Here is a 20,367-nt window from a genome sequence, read left to right on the forward strand (position 1 = left end):
TGTCAGCACTAGGAAAATACACAATATCTGGAGAGGAAGCAACACAGAACACATCTTATGAAATGGAGCCTATATTCCAGCATTTTAGAAAGTTATCTTAGAAAAAAAAAATCTGTCTAGGATTCAAAGTATTTTTTCCTTAAGGAGAAAATATATAAAACCACTCAGGCTGGGTGAGAAATCCTGCTTTCTGCTGCTGTACAATTACCTTTATTGCCTTGGAAATGCTGCAGCCACAAGGAACCCAAAGCCTATTTTTTGAGCACTTTGCATCAGCAGCAGTGCACTACAACACCCACAATGATGACCATGAAAGCTGTTTCATAAAACCCTGTGGCAATTACAGCTGCGTACACTCTGCTTATAACTCAGGTTTTAGAAGGAGATTAATCACACTGTGATCCTCAAACTAGACTGATAAATCATGACGTCACACAGTGATTCACACGTCGATGACTCAGGCAGGGGGACAAATATCCGCCAGTCTTCTGTTCCAAGAGGGAGCACATTAGGAATGGTTAAATGGTTAAGCTTGATTTTGTACGTGTATGTAAATCATGAGTTGTTAAAACAAACAAAAAACAAAAAACACAAGAAGCCCCAAAATAAGGAAACCAAACCGTGTGCTACAGCAAAATATTTTCCATCTTTCACACAAAATAGCACTTTTTCTCCTCTGATAGAAGACTTTTTTTTTTTTTTTTTTTTTTTTTTTGGTATTTTTCCGTATTGAGTGGTCTGTGTAACTTTTACAAAAGTTGTATACAAAAAACTGAAAAGCATGCAAAAATTCCAGAGTACACTCAGCCAGCTAATGCTCTGCGAACACTTTATTACACAAATTACATTCAGTTCCTGAAAATAGTGTTCTAATAGTGATACCATCTAAAAATAAGACATCCCAGAAACACATCAAGTCAAGAAGAAAAAACAATTAAATAGATACTTTTTTTTTTTCCTTCAATGCAATATAATGTTAGTGATTTTAAAAAAATAGAAGAAGATTTAGCAGCTTCATTTTCTTGTGGCACTGTATTTTCTCTGTACTACAACAGGTTAAGGACATGGAAGAGGAAAGGCACAAAAAAGAAATTGGCAACTGAATATTTATAGGAAAAATACTTTCTCGAAGCAGGTAATACAATTTATTTACAAATACAGAAAAGATCCCCAATTTTTTATGAGAAAATACTACTGCTTTAAATCAGTGCTGCAATCAGAAGACTTTATGCTTTATTAAGATGGTCACATAAAAAACAACGGCACTGATATGGAACTTCCATACACTCCTCCACTTGAAAAGAGAACAAAAACCAAACAAAAATTAAAGAAACCAGTGTACAGCCCCACACAGACTAGTACAGTTTACAATTAAATACACAAAATCTTAAACGTGCTTAAGGGAAAAGGAATCTGACATTCTGGGTTGAATCATATAATGGAGAACGCAAAGGCTGTTTTCAGGAGGAAGAAAGTGCTTGTGGGGGTGCAGGTGCCGAGTATTCTTCTTCTGAGTCTGTGCCATCATCTTCATCTTTTTCTTGATCACTTCCTTCGGTGCTGAGACGATCAAACCCTTTTCGGCTGTAGCCTTTGTGACTTGCAAAGAAGTTCCCAAGGTTGAGGCCACCACCACCTTTTCCTGTGGGAAGGAAAACACTGTCAAACAATTGCTCTAGTGTGAGAGAGGAAAATCAAAAATCTACCTACACCGCCAATACTTCTTTTAAGAGTCCTGCTAGAAAGTGTTCTTAGAGATCTGCACAAGAGCCTAATCACATAGATTATGGAATCTATCATCGCTGAAGTTTCAAACATTTATTTGCAGCAAACACTGTTTTATTGGAAGTCTTTATGCAGGCTATCTGCACCTCTACCAGATTGCCCACATCTCAAAGCACTTCATTCCATTATTAACTGACTCTGATCTTCCACTTCCTTTTTAGTGGGCAGATACTGCTGGAGGAAGGGAGTTAGAAAAGACATTTTCCCAGAACTTCCCCTGAGAAAGTTCCACTAGAAGTTATCAAAAGAAAAAAACTTTCATCTCCTGGGTGCTTAAAAGATCTTAGGTGTTACTTACCTCTAAGTCTGCCTAAAATTCGGCCTGAATTTGAGTCAAGTTTGTGCTCCCCATCAGCTGAAAGATAACACAGATTTCAAAAATGACCTTAAAAATTATATTCTATGATTCAGTAATTATTTCTGTTTTTTAACACAGAGCACAGACATTGAACACACTGATTGGGAGCACCAAAGACACCGAATTTTCAACTTCTCAGTTAAGGTGAAGAGTGATAATTCATTCCTAACAAAACAATCACATCACAAATACTCAGTGTATGGCACTTCAGCCACTGAGAAGATTCTCACATAAATTATTTCTTAGAATTTCATTCCTTCAAGTGTTCACTTCTGTTACCACCAAGAGCTTACAGAAAGGACAAGAACCCCACGGTTGATGATGTGCATAACGAACAACTACACTCTGGCACAGGACAAAATATGGCTTGACATTTGCAGGTGGCATAGTCTGCCTTCAGAGAGGAATCCCTCTGCTACAAAGAACATCCTCCTCTCTGGTAAGTCTTCCAATTCTTGATCTCAAAAAAAAAAAAAAAACAAGTCATAACTAAAATTTCTCTATGTAATTCTTATTTGAATCACTATGGAATATGCAGATGCTGCTACTACTGAAAAAAGTAGTGCAGTAATCCAGTGAGAGCACATTAGCTGTGCCATACACGCTTGAAAACAGACAGCAGTCAGAAGGAGATTTTAACACATCAAAAATTATATCCAATTCAGTGGCACAGTAAAATCAGACTGCTGAATGGCCCATTACAAGAATCACAAGAATCACAAGAATCACTAGGTTGGAAACGACCTATAAGATCATCCAGTCCAACTATCTCCTCATCACCATTGCCACCACTGTACTAAACCATATCGCGCAGCACGTCATCCAGACGCGTCTTGAACACTGCCAGGGACGGTGACTCCACCACCTCCCTGGGCAGCCATTCCAGTGCCTGACCACTCTCTGAGAGAAGAAGTTCTTCCTTATGTCCAACCTGAACCTCCTCTGATGCAACTTGCGGCCATTGTCCCGTGTCCTGCTCGTTGCCTGGGAGAAGAGGCCAAATCCCTCTTCACCACAACCTCCCTTCAGGAGGTTGTACAGTGCAATGAGGTGCATTCTTTCACACCATGTGCATTCTTTCACACCATGTCTGAGCCAATGGCAGAACCATCATTTGCCAGTTCCACATATATTTTCTTTGCTTATTGAGAATTACCTTTCACAAAATTCATTATGCCATACAAAACAAAAATCTAATTATCAAACTCCTACTACAGATCACCAGCTTCTCAGAAAAAAATGCTGTTATATAATATGAATTAAAAACAAATTTAAGTAGCACTGTAATCATGAGGCAAAATTCTCAGAGCAATGAATTAAGGTATATTGTAGCAACACATGGTTATGCATTTGTAATACCCACATCCCTCTGTTCTCAACAACATGAAGATCCCGAAGTGAAAATCAAACTGCACTGTTAATAGACTCTGGCCAACAAAACAAATACGTTCTTGAGACCAATTAAAGGTAAAGGACGGTGGCTTGAGGTGCAAGAACAAATTCAGGTGTCACTGCTATATGAGCGCCAACGCTTAGTTTGCATGCAGCATCACTGAACCTGCATACAAGGGTAAAGGGAGACAGGCACACCTCTCCTCACACCAATATCCCTCTACGTTCAGAGATGGGCTGAAATGGAACCATCAAAACTTGTTTTGTATAGTTAGTTATGGTTACCTCCATAGACTGCTGTCTTCCTCCAACGAATAAATATTAAAATTGCCAGCAGGACAACAACAGGGATAATTAGAAGAGTCGTAATAAGAACAAAGGAAACTCCAGTGCTCGCTTGTCGAACCAGATGCTGTTTTTCCTGCTTCTTTAGAGGGTCTGTTGATTCTGGGTTGTTTTTCAATCTGGCTTCTACAACTGTTTCTGATGCTTTAAAAAGAAGACAATTTCAGTAAGTAATTCATAAGCATCAAGCAACAAAATGAGGAATTAAAGAAAATAACCACTAGAATGCCTAAGTGCTGAGTGACAAGGAAACAAAAGGCAAATGGAGACATAATTAGCTCTCACTGAAGAAGGATTTCATTCTCCACTCCCTCCTGCCTGGCTCCAGAAAGTTTTCTTTCCCAATGCTTAGTTCTAACCTCGGAGAAGAACAAGGCAGAGACTGTGAATGATACCACTCTCTGGCAAGAATACTTTTTCCCTTTTCTCACAAAAGAGAGATGCCAGGCAGACTTTTGCCTTTAATTAACTAATTAATTAATTTTAAATATGGACAGATCCTGAGAAAAAAAGTTTGTTTTGCAAATAAGCAAATCTCCTTTTGAAAATTACTTTCTCATAATAAATACATAAATCTCATATGGGTTATATTATCACAGACAAAAAAAGATAGTGCTTAATGTTATTTTCCATAAACTTGTGACTGAGGGTTACATTTTCAGAAGTGCTGTGTCTCATGCAAGAACTCTGGCTCTGTAAAGAGCTTTTGAAAACTTTATCCAGTCATTCCCAACCATTTCCTGTCCACCTACGCTGAGAAAAAGAGTTTCAATAAAATCCTTACACAATGTTTCAAGTGTATGAAAGACCATGTACTGCATGCTACTTTTTTCACAACTAAAACTGTCTGTTATTTTAATGTTTAACCGCCTGTCTAAAAAGGTAGCTACATCACAAAAATTGATTCTATTCTGTATCCAATTAAAAAATTATCTGAATGAATAGTAGACACTTCAAATTTCAATGTTGTTAGAAAGATAACCTGCTCTCTGTTCAAATAGCCATGAACTCCTTTTCCTATCTGTATCCTTGCCAATCTACGAGCAATCCTGCAGTCCTACAAAAAAGAGTGAGAACGCACAACATGTACTGGACAACCAGTCGACCAAGGTCCAGCCCTCACAAAAGGCAGGTCCTGCTTAACCAACCCAATCTCCTATGATCAAGTGATCCACTTGGTGGATGAGGGAAAGTCTGTTGACATAGTCTACCTTGACTTCAGCAACTGTCTTCCACAGTATTCTCCTGGAGAAGCTGTCAGCCTGTGGCTTGGAGAGGTACACTCTTTGCTGGGTAAAGAAATGTCTGGGTGGCTGGGCCCAGACAGTAGTGGGGAATGGACTTAAATCTGCCTGAGGTAGGAAGGCACTTCAGTGGGATCTGGACAGGCTAGATTGGCTGGGCTGAAGCCAACTGTATGAGGTTCAGGACCAAATGCCAGGCCCTGCACCTTGACTACAACAACCCCAGGCAATGCTACAGGACTGGGGCAGAGGAAGACTGGCTGGAAGACTGTGTGGAAGAAACTAACCTGGGTGTGTGTCTACACTCAGCTGAACATGAGCCAGCAGTGTGCCCAGATGGCCGAGAAGCTCAGTGGCAGCCTGACTTGCATAAGAAATAGCGCTGCCACCAGGAACAAGGTGGAGATCATCCCCCTGTACTCAGCACTGGTGAGGCAGCACTTAAAGTACTGTGTTCAGTTTTGGGCTCCTTACTACAAGAAAGACATTGAGGCCCTGGAAAGTGTTCAGAGAAGTGCAATGAAGCTGGTAAGGGGTCTGGAGCACAAATCTTGTGAGGAGCAGCTGGAGGAATTGAGACTGTTTAGTGCAGTGGAAAGAAGGCTCAGGGGAGACCTTATAGCCCTCTACTGCCTGAAATGAGGCTGTTGCAAGGTCGGGGTCAGAATCTTCTGTGGCATAACTAGCAATAGGATGAGAGGGAATGGCCTCAAGTAGTGCCAGGAGAGGTTCAGGTAGGATATTAGGAAGTTTTTTTCTCCAAAAGTGTGATCAGGCACTGGAAGGGGTTGCCCAGGGATGCATTGGAGTCACAGTCCCTGGAGGTGTTTAAGAAATGTTCAGATGTGGTACTATGGGACATGGTTTAGGTGGGTAATTGGACTAGATGATTTTGGAGGTCTTTTTGAAGCTGTTGGTGAATCTATGATTCTATATTTTCACTTTGGAGATTCTTAATATCTCAAGGGGTAAGAAACAGTTCTTAACTATTTCAATATTCTCTGTAACATCCAAGTTGTCAGCTAGCATGGTATGTACCTAAAAAATAGCTGAAATACATTGACACATCCCTGGATTATTTATACTGTGGATGTTTCATTGTCAGCACTTCCCCTACTGAATGCTTCAGAAGGACTGATGTAAAGATCTGATAGAGATAAAACAGGATAACTGTTTTGACAGGAAGAATTTCACTGCTTTGTAATGGCCATCTACTTTTTTTTTTTTTTTTTTTTGCTACATGCTTCATTTGGCAGTTGAGATCTTTTAGTACATTTTTCTGTCTGCAAATACACACATAAAGTAAAGAAAAAAAGTACTGAATCCAACCAAAGGAAACCAAATAAGAACAGCTGAACATTTTATAAAGCTCTCTTAGTTGCCAAGCACTATTTTGCTGAACAAAAAATAAACTTTTCCTCTCCAGCATGAAAGTCACAGGACATAAGATTAATTATTAAAACTACTTTTCATCTTCACGAACTACTATTTTCCCCCTTCAAGTTTACCTATATACATTCCCTAATACCTTCATACTAAATTTCTACGTTTTCCTTCTTTATCCCCTGTTCTAATTCAGATAAAATATAAGTAATAAGTCTAGAAAGAAATAGATAAGAATACAATGAAGGGCAACCAAGGAGATTACATGTTGAAAGACTGTGCAGAAAGATGAACCAACTGCTGTCCCAAAAAAACCTTCTTTGTTGGTTGAGAATGGTAGAATAAGGAGAAGGCTGTGGGAGCACCATTATTTCAGAGCTATTTCTGCACCTACAGATGCCAATCTGGACCAAGGCAGACAGTGATATGAAACTAAACCCCTTGTTAAATTTTTATCTATTTTTCATACTTGCAAAGCACATGCCATTACTGATTTGTGCGAGTTAGTGCCTACTAAGTAACATGGTTATAAGCTGCTTTCTCTTAATTTCTGTGCTATTCATTTTATCAATGAATATTATGTATGAAATGGTGGTGAAAAAACTAGTTTGCAATTATTTTTACACCAGTTTGGCAGAAATGGAAAGAGTCTATATGAAAACTGTTCCTTCATTTCCATTCAGGATCAGACTAACCTTTTATTTCCTGCACCTCAATACCAGCCTTTTTAACTGACCGATGTTCCATTTCTGTAAAACAAAATCATTCTTCAGGACAACTGACATTTCAGAAGGACACTCAGTGACATTTTCCTGCTAGCTTTCTCAAATGTACAGTACAACCCTATAGTAAACAATCCCATTAGCATCTGAACTTCAGAAAGTAGAGTCAAAATAAACTATTCAGCAGCACACAAGGCCTTAAAAAAGAAGAGACCTTGATTCATAAAAAGTATTTGCAATAATTAATTCTTATGCTTTACAGATATGTGCAAGGCTTCCAGGAGGCCCTACAAAGGCTAGCACTGCCAATTATAACACAAACTATGACAGATTAAAGATAGGTTGAACCAGAACTCCTTAGCTACTGCAGTGCTGTACTGCAGCTTCAGCCAAAAAGAAAATAAGGACTTTTCTCTCTGAATGTATAAGTGATGAAGAAATCAATTTGTTCTTATTCTCAGATTTCTTTGAATAGGACTATAAGTGTTCTTGTTCAGGTAACCAGATGCAGAAGAGAAGGTACATCCATTCAGACTAAAATGTATCTGGTTCCATTTCCGTTTACTAACAGCAGCTGATACCAAATGCCTCATAGGAAAATCCGTGAATTATGAACAGACAAATGTGGAGTAACTGGCTTAGTCAGAAGTCCATTTATAACAGCAGGCTGTTGTTGGTTGCCTAACATCCTGAGGCCTGAGACTTTCTCTCTCTCATATATTTTTTTTTTTAATCTGAGATGACTTAATGGTATATTTTTATTGGTATATGGTATTTCATATTTTTCTTCTCGTGAAGTTTATTCATTATCCTTATATATCCTTATTCCATTTATTCTCTTCTCTGAATCCTACTAAACTGATGTCTGGCTAATTATGCTTCTCTCCCTGATATCTAACCTTGGGGGTTACTAGATTAAAATTGGAAAATATTTCTACTTGATAGGAATAGAAATTCAAAGGATGCTAAGGATTCAAAGGATTCAAAGGATGCATTTTCCAAGGATAATTATTCCCAAACAAATGAAAAGAAGTTTAAGGCTGATTCATTATTTCATTTCAGCCCCAGAAAGTTTCCAAAGGAAGCAGTGGACTTCAGCATATGACACACAAAAACAAACAAAATGCTAAAAAGTTATACTTTTGTGTAAGCATGCACTGATGTAACTAGAGACAGATCTACCGTGAGGCAAATGCATTTTGATATCTTCTCATATACACAGGACTCCCCTTTGTCAGAACATACAGTAATGCTGTTTTTGTAACAGACCTTCTGCAGGTAGACTAATTTGTGTACTGAAATCACTGTGATTAAACCAGTAACAGATAAGAGGTGAAAACACGAAATGTCAGGATGTGACATTAAGAACAAAAAGAACATACTTTCTGTGGATGCAAACTTCCACACTGTTCTGGCATGAACATCTCCAACAAATACTGTTTTATCTTCTGAAGCAACAATATCATGTGGCATCTCAAAGCTCTGTGAAGATAAGCAGCAACAGATTACTCTTCAGTGCCTACACATTCATGAGGCCTTTTTCACTCTAAAGCCCGAGAATGATCATATCTAGTTCTTAGACCAGAAAATACTGCAGATCTAATGCAAGTGAAAGGAGAGGAATTACACCTCTATTGTTCACTTGCCTTCTCCAGGGATAACGTCACGGAGAGTATCAGATACATTAATGCTTAACAATTCCTATTTATATTTCAGCATTCAATTTTATCCAGTGAAATATGAGATACATACTGCACATATAGCTATGAATGATAGTGGTATTGAAATGCAGTTTACTAAAGGTGGACATTTTGGATAGTGCTATGTGGCTACCCCCAGTGCAAACTTACATTTCTTATTTTTTAATCAAGGAAAGCAACCTTAATGTTTCTAAGCACAGATTCTCCAGATAAAACATATCAGCATGTACACATTCCATTAGCAGCTTTAAGCACTGGCACTAGATCACTCATTCTCCAAGAAGCCTAGGAAAGTCTGAGCTAAGTGGTTCCTTTTTCAAGGAAGCATGATGGCATGCTCTACCACTGTATCATTGCTTACAGGTTTAATGTTAGTAACACCTGAAATAGGATCCCATTTTACAAGTTAGGAGTGTGATGAATGGAAAAACCATAGTTTACCAGTCAATATGTATGGTTTTAGTGGGCACACTACATACAGGCATATTATATATATACATATATATAAAAATATATATATATAAAACAGATCAGGAGACATATCAAAATACATAAAAAGATTTGAACTATTGTTTAGAATGATTATTAAAAGATGATATTGCTTATTATCATACATTATGTTATCTCAAAATATGAATGGCCTCTCAGTCATAACCATAAGATGTACAGACAAGTGTGAGACACAAGTGCTGATCTGTTTAAGTGAAGATAAAAATAAGAGGCAGGGAAACAAACAATGCCAAAGATATTAAGTCTCCCCAGAATGGGCTCTTCCACATGGCTTTCAACTTCAAATTAACTTTTTGACCTGAATTATTGTTCTTGGTTTCTGCAGACTATGAAGAAATGAAGAACTAAATGAAGAACTTCAAGGAGGAGCAATAAGCTGCCACAGTGCTGAGTACATTCCAAGGGAACACCCACTCCATCTGCAACTTATAATTTATATACCAGAGAAGAACTAAAAGTTATCAGGCACTGTTTTTAATGTATGTCTCTTCCCAGCTATTATTACTGCTCCCAAGAATAAAACATTTTAGGAGTAAATGGCAGCTCACTCTCCTAGCCCTGAGAAATCAAAGAACCTGGAATAAAAACTGGGATAAGGCAGTGTTTTTGTAGAAGCACATGCTGTTCTTTCCTAAATGCCTTTCCTGGACATTTACTGTATTTGCCTGGACACAGGGAGTTACAGATTCCTCCCTAAAAGAAGATTCTAAATGTATCATTTCTTTTACAGATGACTTAGGGATACTTGCAGCAGCAGGCTTTGACTCAATCTAGAACTACTTTCCTGACAAGTAGGGCTGCCATATTAAGAATTTCTTCTTCTAGTGAGTAGCCTGGAAAATTGAATATGGTGAACTTATTTATCAGGTCAAATTCTGTTAAGTGTTCTATTTTAGATCTCAGGACTGAAAACTACATCCTTTACACACTGCTAACACAAAGAACTGTTTATAAAAGAAAGAACCACCCCTCTTGCTTTCAAAAAAAAAAAAAAAAAAAAAAAAATCACCAAACCAACCACCACCAAAAACATACAAAACCAGAAAAACAATCATCACTTTCATCCTAAATCACATTTCTTTATGGGTAAAGTTTCTCATAAGCCAAATGGAATGGAAGTAATTAGGAATACAGATAATAAATACTAAAAAATTCAGTATAGTCATCCTTTCTAAATATTAATAAGACAGTTTTCATTACTTTTTGTTTTTCGTAAAAATCCTAGTGAAATTTTTCCCAGATGAAGAAGTGTGTCTATTTTACTTGTGCATATAAAATTTTATAAAAGCATAAAAACAACTCAAAAGTATTTCAAGATTCAATCTGCAGAATTTTCATTTATTTCACTCAAGATATTCCTAGGTGAAAGACCTTGGATCAAGTTAAGACTGATCTTGGATCAAATTATGAAATCTGTGTACCTGTTTATTGCCTGGAGACAAAATTCAAGTACACAGCAATTTTTTCCCAAAAATCTGTAACTGCACAAATACTTGAAACAATCTAATACATATTGATTCTCAAGACAATAATGAAAATACTTTGGCAATTATAAATGAACACATTGCTGAAAGCCATTAGATAAAAAAATCCTCAGAAGGACTACTGATGTGCTAATGTTATGACAAAATTTCCTATGTGTGTTTATACAGAAATAATGAATCCTAGTTACAAGTCCACACATTCAGTATTTGTTAGAGTCTGTAGGCAGCACAACAATTTGCTATACTCAGGAATAAATCTCTCTCTCTAGCATCACTTGAAACTGGACTGCAAATCAGAGCGTATATGCCAATTACAAATGGGAATCTTGACATTCATTCTTTAGTCTAAGGTGATCTACAATCAACAGTTTTACTTTAATTTTTCATAATACTGTATAAATGCCATTTAGTCTTTACACTAATCTTCTGCAAAGGGAGGAAGCAACCATGAACCATGTTCAATTTTATTTCTGCTTAGGAGTACCATTTTCTTTCAGACATATTACTAGCATGTAACTGTATGAATATTTCTGGACCTTTATCTTTCTTTTATATTTGTTTTAATAACTTTCTGCCAGCTATAAATTAAACTTATCTTAACTGATGGTGTTAACCAAAGAGATTACATTGACGGTAGTATAATTTTTGAGTGTGACCTGATAATTCAGCTTCCTTACCAAGCTTATTACGAAAAACTCCTCTGAAAAATCATACATTTGGAAAAAATACATTTTCTACAATAATAACATAATAATCTTCCATAAGTTGCAGAAGTAGAACATTGTCAACAATCTCCTGAATGTAAGTATACACCAGGAACTCTGTACAATACTCTACCTTTCTAAGTGGAATGAAACTATCAATTATCTCTCCAGTAGAGAAGTTCATCACAAATCCTTGCACTGGTTCTGACTCTCCAGGATAAGGCATTCCATTAACTGCAAAGAGCAGACCACCTGCAACAACATTGGATTTTCTGTAACAACCCACACATTGCAAACTACAGAGCAGATCAATGATAATAGATAATATACATGAAAAAACCTGTCAGGCTGGCAGAGACAGAGGTAACTCAACAGGAAACTAAGTAACAATAGAGAAGTTAAGTAAGGTGTCAATGGGCAAAATTTTATCATTTAAGAACTGGAAATGTATAAATGACAAGAATGAAGAACACTATTTTACAGATTGGGCAAACAAAAGCAGGAATGTAGAAGAGTTGAAAAAATAGAAATCATGCTTTAATATGGATGTTTACTCTGGCAATAAAAACTTTTAAACAGAGAATCAAAAAGGCAACCAGTGGGACCACAAGGATGTGAAAAAGGAAGCTCAATACTGGTTACTTCTCACTGCTGAGTATGCTGGGGGGATTCTGACACACAATTTTTTTTTTGTATCCAAGATGCAGAGAATCCAGTTCAACTTCAAGGAGATACATAAAAAGCTTTAGAAAAGTTGGAGGTTAGAAAGACTCTAGGCATGGATGCCATCTATTGAAGTTAAGAAGGAAGTCAAATGTGAAATTAAATAACTCAAGCCAAACTGTGTCATCTAGCTCTGTTAACAGCCACGCTTCCAGACTGAGGAAGACACTGAATTCCATGCAATGGTTATGTGTTGATATGAAAAGCATCTGGAAAGACTTTTTATTGAATTGTCAAACAGATGGCAGAAGAGCTTCAAAGGCAACTGCAGGGTGTTGCTGCTATGAGAAAAAAAAAAATCTAGATCTTATATACGTGAAGCTTTGATTGGAACTCACAGTGACAGCTCAAGATCAAAGAGCAACCACAAAAGGTCTCTGAAATCTTTGGCAGCATGTGCAGCGGCAGTCAGTTTCAAAAGAATGTTAAGCAACAACAGGAAGAACATTAGTAAAGGAGGACAAGTTTGCCACTAGGTAAGAAGTCATGCCCCCATGTTGAATACTGAGTGATGGTTAACTGTCTGCATCTCAAAAAACTATTAGAAAAACTCATGGGCAACAGGTTTATAGATAGAGACTATGAATACAAAGTCAAAAGTTATCACCTACCACATTTAAGACAAAGTAGTTGTGGGTGTGTGGGGAGAAAAAGAGGAGCAGTCTGCAAAATGCAGATGACTTGCACTCCCTCCCTAGAACACATCTCCTGCTGCCACTGCCAGAAACAGCAGTGGGCTTTACACATCGAGTATCTCAACTTGAACAGCATTTGTTAAATTCTTGGAAAATGAAACAGAGATAAACTCAGTATTAAATCTGATATCAACTAGAGAGTCAGGGGTCAGACATTCCAAAATTCCTAGTCCAGTTCTTAACATTTCTATTACTTTTGGTATTGGTTTTAATAATCTCATTGAAAACCTTAATACAGTAATTGTATTTCATCAAATTTCATAAAATATCAACAGTAAATCCTACAACTTTTAAATTAGAACTATGTGCTTTCAGATTTTTTGTTTTGAGAAACTCAACACTTTTCTTGATGGCTTGGAAGCTCTATAGTTTGCTCTTCTTAATGGAGCTTGAAATGAATATTTTAAAACATAATTTCTAACGAATTATTGACTGTGCAGTCACCAGGAAGCAAACAGTATAATCTACTTGTTGACATCACATTTAGGGAGCCTAATCAGTCATTTCTCAGCAGCAGAGATTTATGCAAGCTTCCCTTCCTGCAAATTGGAAAAACAGACAGCTCTAAAATTTTCCATTACATCAACACCACCTTGAAAGAGAATAAATATCTGGCTGAAGATACATAATAGAACTCCATAAAATATTATTTTACGTATTGTGACATATTGGCAATCCTACAACTACTACCTGAAATCTCAAGAACAGGAAAAAGAATTACCTGGAGAATATGAAACAGCAAACAACTCTCTTCCAAACGATTTGTGCTTTATCTCTCTTACAAACTCCCCAGTTTCTAATCTGAAGCACTGAATTCGACCATTTTCCCTGTCTGCAACACAAAGCTGACTCAATTCAGGGATCAGAGCTAAGCTGTGAGGGATGTGAAACTGTCCAGGTCCGGCTTTGCCTGAAGTCTCTGCAAAACAAAATATCCACAACATCTGTTGAGGTACACAATGAAACTGTCAGTTTTGTTTCTAATAATATTTCACATAATGCAACAAAGCACTGGGAAAAGAAGAAGCATTATTCCATTCTTCAAGTAGTTTTACTCATTCAGGGAAGATGTGATTATCTTCAATATTAACTTTGTAAAATCCAAATCCGTATCTATTCCTCTACAATATTTGGTAAACCTTACTCTGATTCTTCAGTCAGGCTGAAATGTAACTTAAAATGGGTGAGATAATGTCACAAGTCTTAGAAAAATGGTGAAGGCTTAAGCAATTTGATCATTTTTTTATTAAAAAGTTGCTTATTTTTTTTTTGAAAGTCAGAACACTTTATTGATACAAAAAGACACACTAACACTTATGCTAAATACGTGCTAACAGGCTGCTGTATTTAGTAAAAATACAGATACCCACAACAACACAATTCCACAGTGGAATAAACAGGAGAAAATTGGAACCCAATGATAAAGGGAAAAAAAAAAAAAAAAAAAAAAAAAAAAAAAAAAATCAACTGAGGCCTTCAACATATGATGGTAACAGAACCTTACAATTTTTTTTTTTCCTAAATGAGAGTAACAATGCCAGCAGTTTCGCAGTTCATGACAACATGAATTGATGACAGAAGTACCAAGCATTCTAACCTTCTCCCCACTGCATGATGTACAATCCATTTGGAGAGAACTGAATGACGCGGCTGTTGCAGTAGCCGTCAGACACATAAATGCTGCCAGTGACCGGATCCACAGCCACATCGGTTGGTTGACAGAAATGACTGCTGTCACTGCCTGGCTGCAGAGCTACTCCGAGGATCAGCAACGGTTCTTTTGCATCCACACCCAGTTTGAAAACCTTTTTAGCCAAAGGGAAAGGAGAAGAGGTTTCAACTATGGAGGGTGAAATAAGAAGAGGGGGAACTGCCAATAGAAAGTGTATGTATTATTCTGCATAAAGTAACTGCATATACTAAATACAACCTTAACATTCTGATTATGACATCTACCATCAGCTTTATAATAGTTTTGATTCTGAGAAATTTTTTAACACAAATTTCCCATGAGTACAGCAAACAAAACAGTTGCCATTCACAAGAAAGCTGATTAGCAAAGATTTAGCAGAAAAAGCTGCCTTCTTTTGAAAGAATCACTTTTTAAAAACGGGTATTTCCACTTCTGAATACTACACTCAAGTTACCCCACACACAACTATATTCCATGAAGGTCAAAGGGATCTATTTCTGTGGGCACATTCTTAATGCTTGTCTTAACAGACCTTATATAAATATATTTCAATTTATTATTTTTTTTATATATATATATATGAACAGACCTTATATAAATAGCTTATATCATAAGTTCACATAAATCTCACAGAAAGCAAATAAACAATAATGGCAAAATACTAATGTTCAGTTATTACAGCTTCACAAACGTACCTGATGGAGAGCTACATCAGTGACCCAGTAGTTACCATCTTTATCTACACTCAAGCCATGCGGTAGATAAAATCTGCAAGCATAAATACAGAAGAATCAAACTAAAAACTTCTTCTGAGAATAATGATGTAAAGTAGATTTGCAGATTTCATTTTTTAATCATGAAATAGCAATACACTAAAAAAAATTAATAAAGTACTGCTCTACTAATAACTTGTTGGCATTCCACAAAAAAGAAAAATATTTATCTAGCAGTACAGAATTTTCTTCACAAGAATGTCTCAAATCTGGAAGTCACTTTATCTCTGCATTCTCAGTCAGGCTAACATTTGATGACTTTAAAGAAAACAAACAACACTGCATTTCTGCTAATCTGTCTGGTAGGTTAAATGAAATAAATTGGTAGAAAGCAGATGTAATAAAGAAGGTAAACAATTAGATCATTTGCTGATTTTTCTGTTGTTTAAGAAATTCCAGAGGTTACAATCACACAATGCAATACAAAACAAGCATGTGAAAATGGGTTGGCAACTTTTGGGACTCAAATATATGGAAATGTTAGTAGTTCTATTAGTAAGGGCAACAAAATCCACACAAACCACAAAACTTACAGATTTCTGCCTGTGGAACGCAGCAGCTTTGCGTTACTTGGATTCAGAACAAGAATTGTGTTTTGTTCGATCGGTCCAAGTCCTCTTTGTTGATAAACAAATTTGCTGTCGAAAGAACTAAACAAAAACATTGGAATACAAAGCCAGTATTAGAACAGTCCATTGGGGACCAGGACACACGAAACTTAAAGTCAGGTTTTGTATTTTAATTGCAGTGCGGGTTACTTGACTTTTTTTAATTTTTATTTTCTTACTGTATTATTGTTGTCTTATTTTATTATTTTATGATCCTAGGAGTTCTAATTTAGGATATCTGCATTTCCTACTAAGGTTATGACATCCTAATTCAAGGAGCAAACAACCAACTCAGCAACAACTAAAGATAATTCTAGAGCAAGCTGGCAAACCAAAAAGCCTTCTGAGTTTTTTTAATTGTTATTGGGCTTTGTTGTTTTTTCTTTTTTCTTTTTTCTTTGCCATGGCAAATAAAAACAATGCAGTCTACGTACAAACACAGTAAATCACCAGGGCATAATTACCAGAATGAACCAGTGTAATGTATACATACATATATATCTTACCTGCAAAGCTCCACGCAGAATTTTCAAAGTAAATAGAATTTATTAATAAAAAAATTATTTAAACAATTATAACATTATTATGTACTCTGGACATTAAAAACCAGAACTGATTAATGTTCCAGACATAAAACTACCATACGATGCGTAAAGAAAATAATAATCAGCTTTTTGTATTCCTACAGAGAAGCTGGCTATTCCTTCAACACTTCAAATTGAATGCATTCAGCCTTCAGATGCTCTGTTAACCTTCATTAAAATTCTATCAACAAAATTTAGATATGAATGTTAAAAAATGGTACTAGATTATGGATAAAAAATGTTAATAAATGACGTGCTCTGCCCTCCTGCCTTATATTTTTAAGACCATTTTTAATCCCCCTAAGAAAAACCCAGACATGACTGATGCAACTTGGTAAACAAGAATATATCTCGTAGTCACAGACAAGATAATGAATATAGCTATTAAGGCTTTAAATTCCATAGTCCTAACAGCCTAGTCTCTCCAAAATATTAAATATTCATATGTCTAGAATTTGTATTGTGGAAAAGCAACACCAGCTTCATTTGTAACCAGAAAAACCTGTAAAATAATGCATTCAAGTTTATACATAGACTAGGATTAAAAAAAAAATAGTGTTTAGATATCATCTTTATGTACGCTGACTATCTGTTGCTACTTATTTATCTGCTGACAAAAATCAATATATCCCGTTAGCTGGAAATGATCATGAACAAAATGTTACTAGAACTCTCTGCAGAGCCCTTCCTGAACACTTTGCCAAGACATTATGTTGAAATGCACAGAATCACAGAATATTTGAGGTTGGCACGGTCCTCTGCATCTTTTGGTCCAACAGCTGTTCCGGAAAGGCCACACAGTGCAGGGTGCCTGTGCCCATGTTCAGGCAGCTTCTGAAGGTCTCCAGGCCCCACAGCCTGGACCTGTACCAGCGCTCCACCACCCACACAGCACATATGTGCTTCCTGACGATCTGAGTGAACCTCTTGTGCTCCAGTTTGTGCCCACGGCCTCTTGTCCAGCTGCTGGGCACCACAGAACAGAGCTTGGCTCTGTCCCCTTTGCACTCTCTATTCAGGTATTTATAGACATTGACGAGATCTCCACCAGCCTTCCCAGCTGCCTCACAGAAGGGTATATCCCAGTCCCTTTATCATCTTCACATACAACACTCCAGGTTAAAGAAAAAATAAAAAGAACAAACCCACAAAGTCTCCCAAAAAGGCCCAACTCACATTGGCTAACTTCAGTAAATGGCAGGGGCCCAAAGTCCTGATACTCCTAAGACTTTGTTGCAGGCACAGAAGACCACTGGAAAAGCAACACTGGACAGACAGAGCTAATGCTTGGCAGCAGCACAGCAGTTTCTAAGATACTTGGCTAACGTTATATCTTTATGCATGAATGCAAAGACATAGGTTTGGGGCCAACAATCTTATTCCTGCCTTCCACAGCTGCATGATGGATGTTTGTTTGCTACCTATTTATCTTTGCTAAAATGTGTTAGTTGCACCCACATTAATGGATACAAGTGAAAACAGCTGAAGGTCAAGCTCAGTGGACACTATTAGTATTAATCAGCACAGCTAATCACAGAAGAGAATCTTAGTGAGGGTACGCATTCCATGAAAACAACAGCAACAACAAGAAGAAAAAAAGATTCTATCTCTAACTGACTAGTTAGACAGCTTAAAAAACTATCAACTTTCCTGATTATTATTCTGGATCCTAGAAACAGCCCTGCCCAGAATTCTAAGCTTTCCCTGTTAATAACTACTCAGCTCTTCTGGGAAATGAGTGGTTTCAGCATAAATATGAGACTGTACAGTATTTTCAGCAAAGGAAGCTTAGTGAACGCTGAAATGAGGATATGGAATGGAATTTCTTGCATCTTCTCCCTGTAAAATATTCTTCTCTAGGAGTTAGACTGGTGTGCTACAGAGCCACTCTTCCTAGGGCTTAAGACCATTTTACAAGGTAGTCAGCATTTCTTTTTTATTTGATAAATGGGAATAAAAAAATATTAAAAAAAAAAAAACAAACAAAAGAACACCTTATTGTTAAACATTATATTGCTCTGCTCCCATCATTGTTTTCTAGTAGATTCTGCAGTTTCATATCAAAGGACAACTAAAATATGCTGAATGTCACAACTTCTAACTTCAAACTCCAATTTCACAGCTATTTTTCTGCTTCTCAGCTGGACGCTTCATACTAACATAAACAATTTAGTACCACATCTAGTGTCTTTCTGGCATGCTATGTATTAAGCTTAGACAGATCACCTGACCTCATAACCCTTGAAAGTACAATGCAGAGCTCTATTCTTAGTCAATATCCAGACTAAATTAAATCTAACTACGTTGTCAGGAATGCAATAAACGTTCAAGAAAGATTCTATATTCTTTCTTTCTTTTTTTTTTTTTTTTTTTCCTCTATCATTTACTCACATTTTTTCATCACGAAAACCAAAAGCTTTCAAATGATTAATTGCTCAACCAGGTGAATAGTTCCATCTTTTTGAATTGCACACTGCACACACAGCATGAAAGACTAAACTGAAAACAGTATGTGGTAAGAGAACATGAATAATTTAGAGGAATTATTATTATTGTATTTTTTAAACTATGCCAAGAAAGAGCTAAGAGCCACTGAAAAAACTGCTACTATATTACAGGACTTGACATTGCATAACTGTGCTCCAAAAGCAGACTAAGGCTGCCTTACAACACAGCACAAAGCATTCATTCAGCTATATTTAGTTGATCAAGAATCCAGCTTTTATGGCATATATTAATAACGCATTGGAAACACTTGCGCAGTTTCTAATAGCACAGATTTTTTTTTTTTTTTTTAAAATTTGTTCCTGTACTATGCACTAAAATAGAAAAATTCTGAGCTTTCAGGTTCCATTGATCATGTTTAAGATTTGCAAAGAAAAATATATACTCAATTACCTATGTATTTCCTACTAAATACATTAATTTCTGAGTTAATTTCTTATCCTCCACATCTAAAAGCGACAGGAATGACACAATTATTACACAAAGGAGTATTGATTATATTAGGCCTCTGAACTTTGAAACATGGTAACTGATAGGGACAATAAAGAAGCAGCAGAAATAAGAAGTCATAAGAAGATGAACTAAAAATGAATGCACTTCATTTGCAAAAGGAAACCTAACAATATCGAATGAAGTGCTTAGCTAGCAGATACAATAATTCTTTGAAGCTGACTTTTTCCACACAGTGTCCAATGTCAAACTCTAGAATTCACTGATAATGGTGTAAAGGTTTTGCAGGGATTCCTAAACTATAAATAAAAATAAAAGTGAAAGGCAGCATTATATAAACAGGGCCACCATACTCTATTTGGAATGTTCTGTCCTTAGATTATGTATTTTTGGGTATATTAAACACTAGAAGAATGGCTTTTCTTCTCTTTTTGAGATTGCACTAGTTTTTAATTAAGTCAGTAATGAAAAAATTTCATTATTGAGCGTGAACTGAGCATGTTCTCTTTAACAATCAATTTTTTTTGGCCCCAGTGGATATAGAGACAGATGCACTCAATCCAGATGAACCAAAACTAGCTCTACATTTAGTAAATCTTACTAAAATATAATTCTCCCAGGCTAGTTAATCCAGACAACAACATGGAGAAGCAGGAATAATTAAGATCACACTAATTTGGGCATGCAGTTTTGGAACCAAATGTACAAT

At 36.6% G+C, this 20,367-nt stretch overlaps 1 protein-coding gene across 1 annotated transcript in view; it reads right to left on the minus strand.

Annotated features, from left to right (window-relative positions):
• Positions 1 to 1,460: 1,460 nt before the first annotated feature.
• The window catches only part of PAM (peptidylglycine alpha-amidating monooxygenase), a gene marked incomplete at both ends in the record, with an annotated part of 75,743 nt that continues 56,836 nt past the window's right edge, over positions 1,461 to 20,367 (minus strand). Inside the window, 10 exons of the mRNA XM_079548911.1 lie at positions 1,461 to 1,642; positions 2,084 to 2,140; positions 3,821 to 4,024; positions 7,203 to 7,256; positions 8,612 to 8,711; positions 11,761 to 11,879; positions 13,767 to 13,964; positions 14,643 to 14,850; positions 15,434 to 15,506; positions 16,045 to 16,161. Coding sequence (XP_079405037.1) covers positions 1,461 to 1,642; positions 2,084 to 2,140; positions 3,821 to 4,024; positions 7,203 to 7,256; positions 8,612 to 8,711; positions 11,761 to 11,879; positions 13,767 to 13,964; positions 14,643 to 14,850; positions 15,434 to 15,506; positions 16,045 to 16,161 — 1,312 coding nt within the window. The remainder of the gene's footprint in view (positions 1,643 to 2,083; positions 2,141 to 3,820; positions 4,025 to 7,202; positions 7,257 to 8,611; positions 8,712 to 11,760; positions 11,880 to 13,766; positions 13,965 to 14,642; positions 14,851 to 15,433; positions 15,507 to 16,044; positions 16,162 to 20,367) is intronic.

The sequence above is a fragment of the Tetrao urogallus genome (assembly GCF_951394365.1).
Source record: "Tetrao urogallus genome assembly, chromosome: Z".
Taxonomy (NCBI): Eukaryota; Metazoa; Chordata; class Aves; order Galliformes; family Phasianidae; genus Tetrao; species Tetrao urogallus.